The following is a 6,184-nucleotide window of genomic DNA, read 5'->3' as shown; positions in this document are numbered from 1 at the left end:
CTCCACGTATATAAATCAGAACTCCTAATCTTTTCTCTGAAAACCCAGTCTTGCTAACTTGTCTCTTTCTGCTGTGTACATCTCCACCCTCCCAGTCCTTCAGGTATCCAATTTCAGAACCATCTTCAGTTCTTCTCACTCCCACCACCCCATATTCAACCAAATTCTGTCTTATGTCTGTGTTTAATATCTCTGTTTTGGTCATTTTTTGCCTTTTTTCTTTATTTAATAGTTTTTTTTTTCTAATTCCATGTAAAAATAGTTTTCAAAATTAATCTCTATAAGGTTTTGAGTCCCATATTTTTTTATTTTTCTCTTCCTCCTTTCCTTTCCCACCCCAAGACAACAATCTGATATAGAGGCTATACATGTTCAATCGTGTTAAACATATTTCCACATTAGTCATATCGAACATTTCTCAAATCCATTCCTTCCTCTCCACTCTCATCAAGGTCTCCATCCAGTTTGGTCTCTTAGCTACCCTTAGCTAATTTGGTCACTTAGCTATTGAAACAGCCTCCTCCTAACCACTCTCCTCAAGAAACATCAGTGGCTCACTATTATTTGGAGCTGGAAGCCTCTCATGGTCTGGTCCCTATGTATCTCAGCAGATTGGAGCTCTTCTCCTTCTACCTGCTACACTCTCTGCTCCAGCCAAACTAGGCTTCTGGCTGACTCCCATGCATGACTTTGTGTCCTTGCTTCTCTTTGTAATACCTACTCAAAGAAAGGACCAGCAGGGTGAATACGGAGAGGCTTGGAGAGACTTACATGGACTGATGCTGAGTGAAATAAGCAGAACCAGGAGATCACTATACACTTCAACAATGATACTGTATGAGGATGTATTCTGATGGAAGTGGATATCTTCCACATAAAGAAGATCCAACTCACTTCCAGTTGATCAATGATGGACAGAAACAGCTATACCCAGAAAAGGAACACTGGGAAAGGAGTGTAAACTGTGTGCATTATTGTCTTTCTACCCAGGTTACTTTTAACTTCTGAATCCAATTCTTACTGTGCAACAAGAAAATGGTATTTACACACATATATTGTATCTAGGATATACTGTAACACATGTAACATGTATGGGATTGCCTGTCATTTAGGGGAGGGGGTAGAGGGAAAGAGGGGAAAATTCAGAAAAGGAGTAGAAGGGATAATGTTGTAAAAAAATTACCCATGCATATGTAATGTCAAAAAATTATAATTATAAAGTTAATAAAAAAAATTTTTTTTAAAAATGAAATACCCACTCAGCTCCAGCTAAGCAATTCCTGAGTCACAGGACTTCCTCAGCTAGCTCCAAAGTCAATTGGAGAAGAAAATGGCAAACCACTGCAGTCTTTTTGCCAAGAAAATCCCATGAACAGTGACGTCCACAAGGTCACAGAGCATTGGACACGCCTGAACAACACAGTGAGGAGGTTTTCCCTTCCTTACCATTTCTTGTTTCTGGACACAGGATGTCAGACTCATTTTCAATCTTGAGTTAGGATTTTTGCTCTGGGTGGTTGGGGTTTCCACCAATCCAATTCACTTGCATGTCATGGTTCTCTTTGAGAATGAAGAACATTTGTACAAACAAAACTAATGCAAACAAGATTAGAAGGGAAGTAACAAATTGGGAAAATATTTTTACAGTTAAAGGTTCTGATAAATGCCTCATTTCCAAAATATATAGAGAACTGACTCTAATTTATAAGAAATCAAACCATTCTCCAAATGATAAATGGTCAAAGGATATGAACAGACAATTTTCAGATGATGAAATTGAAACTATATCCACTCATATGAAAGAGTGTTCCAAATCACTAGTGATCAGAGAAATGCAAATTAAGACAACTCTGAGATATCATTACACACCTGTCAGATTGGCTAAGATGACAGGAAAAGATAATGATGAATGTTGGAGGGGATGCGGAAAAACTGGGACATTGATGCATTGTTGGTGGAGTTGTGAAAGAATCCCACCATTCTGCAGAGCAATTTGGAACTATGCCCAAAAAGTTATCAAATTGTGCATACCCTTTGGTCCAGCAGTGCTACTACTGGGCTTATCTCCCAAAGAAATACTAAAGATGGGAAAGGGACCTGTATGTGCCAAAATGTTTGTAGTGGCTAGAAACTGAAAAATGAATGGATGTCCATCAATTGGAGAATGGTTGGGTAAATTTTGGTATATGAATGTTATGGAATATTATTGTTCTGTAAGAAATGTCCAGCAGGAGGAATACAGAGAGGCCTGGAGAGACTGACAGGAACGGATGCTGAGTGAAATGAGCAGAACCAGGAGATCATTATATACTTCAACAACGATACTGTATGAGGACGTATTCTGATGGAAGTGGATATCTTCAACATAGAGAAGATCTAATTCAGTTCCAGTTGATCAATGATGGACAGAAACAGCTACACCCAGAGAAGGAACACTGGGAAAGGATTGTAAAATGTTTGCACTATTGTCTTTCTACCCAGGTTACTCATACCTTCGGAATCCAATTTTTACCGTGCAACAAGAAATTTGGTTTTACACACATATATTTAATAACACATTTAATATATATGGGATTGCCTGTCATCTAGGGGAGGGAGTAGAAGGAGGGAGGGGAAAATTTGGAAAAGTGAATACAAGGGATAGTGTTGTAAAAAAAAAAATTACCCAGGCATATGTACTGTCAAAAAAATTATAATTATAAAATTAATAAATGATTTTTAAAAATGAAGAATAATTCTCAACAATTCCCTTCCTTGCATGATAGCAGCCAGGAATAGGCTGAGACCAGGGCAGCTGGATGGCACAGTAGATTCAGGAAGATGAGTTCAAATGTGGTGTCTGATAGTTACTGTGTGACCCTGAACAAATCACTTAACCCTGATTGCTTTAAAAAAAAAAAAAGAAAGAAAGAAAGAAAGAGGAAAGGAAAAGAAAAACAGGCTCAGACAAAACTTTCTGGTCATTGCTTGGACTAGACCCAAGCAAGGAACACCCAAACACACTCCAAGACTGGTCCTGTCTTCCATAGGCCTGTCCTATCCATGAACACTATCTTTTGCGCATGGCATTTTCCCAAGTAGGCTATAAATTCTGGGAACAGGGGTGGGGGGCAGGGACTTTCATTTTTGTCATTGTCCAACCAGTACCAAGCACAGAGTAGACACTCAAAAATGCTTGTTAAATTGAACTATTGAATTGACTTTCAGATTTCCCAGCTCTGAACTTCTTAGATCTATGATATTCACAAATCATCTTATGATTTTGAATAAGTAAATTCTGTTCTCTCTGGGGGCAGGGGGGGGGGGAGGAGGGAAGTCTCCATTGCCCTATCTGCAGAATAGAAGAGATACAGGGGTTCTTAACCCAGGACCATGAATAGATATCAGGATGAGGAAAAAAAAAAAAAAAAGACATCTTTCTTTTCACCAAATTTTTTTAAAAATCAATATATTGTATTTACTTGATGCATTTAAAATAGTATCCTGAGGTGATTTCAGAGAGGCCTGGGAAGACTTAATGAACTGATGCTAAGTGTAGTGAGTAGAACCAAAAGCTGTACACAGCAACAAGACTATGTAAAGATCAACTGTTATGCACGTGGCCATTATGCAATGAGGCCATTCGAGGCAGTTCTAATCGATTGGGATGGAGAGCCGTCTGCATCCAGAGGACTATGGGGACTGAGTGAGTGTGGATCACAACACAGCCTTTTCACCTTTTTGGTTGTTTGCTGCCTTTTTTTTCTTTCTCCTTCTTGACCTGACTTTTCTTGTGCAGCAGGATACGTGTGGAAATACAACGGGAAGAACTGCCCATGTTTAAATGATATTAGATTACTTTTGCTGTCTGTAGGGGAACCGGGAATAGGGAGGGAGGGAGGAAAAAAAAATGGAAGGTTTTGCAAGGGTGAATGTTGAAAAACTATCGGCATGCATTCTGAAAACTAAAAAGCTACTTTTTTAAAGAGAAAGAGAGACTTGTGTTTCTTTATCCTGTGAAAGACGGTGGGAGCCAGTGAAGGCTCCTGAGGCTGGCACTGTTGAAGTTTAAAAAGTTGGCTCTCAGATTGGTGTCTCAAAAGAATTTGCGGCTCGAACCCATCTCTAAGTCAGGGGGCAAAGTTTCTCGCACCAACTGAAGTGGGCCAAGTTCCAAAGGATTTCGCAAAGAACCAGGAGCAAGAAGGCAGAGTTATAGGAAAAGACAGAGATCTGGCTCTTCATGTGACGATATGTTCACGTGAGGGGCCAGAGGTAGAGCTGACAGTGGTCTGTGTGCACCCCTCCCCCGTCTCAGAATCCCGGTATCCCTGACCCACACATCAGGGACTGCCATCTGTAATTATTACAGCGCTGCCGAGGCCGGGCCTGCGGCGCCCGCACTCCCCCCAGAAGCTGTAGCCGGCAGTACCCGGGCCGCTGGCAGGGGGGCGGGCGGGGGGGGGGCCCCACAGCCGATCCTGTCAGGCTCACGGTCGGGAGGCAGGCGAGGGGAGCCCAGAGTCCTTTGTGCCCCATGCCCAGGGAGAGAGCCGCGATTAAGCCCCCCCCCCCCTCCCCCGGGAGCGCCTGGGAAAGAACACTGCCGTCCTGCCCAGCCCGTCCCGCTCTGAACCTCGGGATCGTTATCTGTAAAGTGAGAAATGACCCCATCCCTCCGTCACCCCCGGCCCGGCCATTTCCTGCTCTAGCTGGGAGGGACCTTGGAAGTCCCGGCAGACACTTTCCTCAGGAGCCTTCGCCATCGCACAGGAAGCTGAGACTGGCCATAGCGACGCTTCCTAGGGCCAGGGCCGGCCGCTGGGCCGTCACGTGACAGCAGGCGCCCCGCCGGACCCTAGCAGGGGCCCCTCCCCCTCTGGCTGCGGCCAGGCCCCCAGCCCCCACCCGGCCCTGCCCGGAGCAGCGAAGCAGGGCACAGCCCCCGCCGCTTGAAGCGGCCCGAGCCCAGGGGCCCGTCCGTCCGTGCCAGGAAGCCGCCCGGGAGCCGAGGGCCGAGGTCTGTGCCGCGCTGGTCGGCAGGGGAAGGGGGCGAGTTTGGGGTCCCCGCTTTCCTCCCCTCCCCCCTTCTCCCCGGGGCCAGCTGAGCCCAAAGAGCGAGGAGCCCCTTCTTTCCACCTCCCCATTCTTCCTCCCCCCAATGGGACCTTTCCTGCGGTGGCTGGGGTGAGGAAAAGCTGGGAGCTCAACTGGAATCAATTCACAACATTTATTCAGCACCTACTGTGTGCCTGGCACTGAGGGATTCAGACACACTTGATCTAGCAATCAGCATTTATTCACTACCTACTGTGTGCCAGGGCACTGAGGGATTAGACATCCTTGACCTAATAGCATTTATTCAGCACCTACTGTGTGCCAGCACTGAGGGATTCAGACACACTTGATCTAGCAATCAGCATTTATTCAGCCCCTACTGTGCCTGGCACTGGGGAATTCAGACCCACTTGACCCATTAAATAGCACTTATTCAGCACCTGCTGTGTGCTGGTCGAGTGCTAGGCAGAGTACAGGTGACACTCAGGGAGCAGGTATTCCTTAAGCGCCCACTGTGTGCCCAGCACTTGGCGGGTTAAGCCCTGGGGAGACAGAAGCAGAAGTGAGAGGCGGCTCCAGGCCCCTGACCCCCCCCTTTTCCTGGTCTTTGTGCTGACTTAGCTCTGGCCGCCTGAGCGGGAGGTTAATCAGTGACAGAGCCGACGTCGGAGCCCGGGCCGGCCAGTCCTTGGAGACCGGGACCATGGAGCCTTCGGGGAAGCTGGTGCTCCTGCTGTGCTGCCTGGGAGTCCCGGCCCAGCTCTGCCGTGAGTCTGCACCCGGACCCCTGGCAGCGCCCCTCCCCGCCCCCCCCCCCAGAGGCAGAGACCTGGGCACCCACCTCGTCCCCAGAGCTCATTTTACTGAGAAGCAAACTGGGGCCCCAAGCCTCCTGAGCCTCCCTCCAAGGCCCCGAGCGCCTCCCTATAGGGAGCAGGGATCGGCCCCTGGTAATCAGTGGGCCGGCATTTGTGGGAAGCTGGCCTGGGGCTGCAGAACTTTGGCCCTCGTGGAGGGGGAACACTGGGTCCCTGGCACAAATTCAAGCGCTGGGAGGAGAAAGGCAGTGGAGGGACCTCGGGAAAGCCCTGGGAATTGAGCTGGGAAGGGCTGGGAATCCACTCTGAGAGGCAGAGGGAGGGCGCTC

At 47.2% G+C, this 6,184-nt stretch overlaps 1 protein-coding gene across 1 annotated transcript in view; it reads left to right on the top strand.

Moving 5' to 3' along the window:
• Positions 1-4,721: 4,721 nt before the first annotated feature.
• The window catches only part of TCN2 (transcobalamin 2), a 15,261-nt gene continuing 13,798 nt past the window's right edge, over positions 4,722-6,184 (top strand). The window contains exons 1-2 of the mRNA XM_074293952.1: positions 4,722-4,999; positions 5,659-5,804. Of these exons, the coding sequence (XP_074150053.1) occupies positions 5,741-5,804 (64 nt within the window). The 5' untranslated portion in view covers positions 4,722-4,999; positions 5,659-5,740. The remainder of the gene's footprint in view (positions 5,000-5,658; positions 5,805-6,184) is intronic.

Source organism: Sminthopsis crassicaudata, chromosome 1 (genome assembly GCF_048593235.1).
Source record: "Sminthopsis crassicaudata isolate SCR6 chromosome 1, ASM4859323v1, whole genome shotgun sequence".
NCBI lineage: Eukaryota > Metazoa > Chordata > Mammalia > Dasyuromorphia > Dasyuridae > Sminthopsis > Sminthopsis crassicaudata.
The sequence above is the reverse complement of the archived record's forward strand: the minus strand, read 5'-3'. Positions and strand labels throughout refer to the sequence as shown.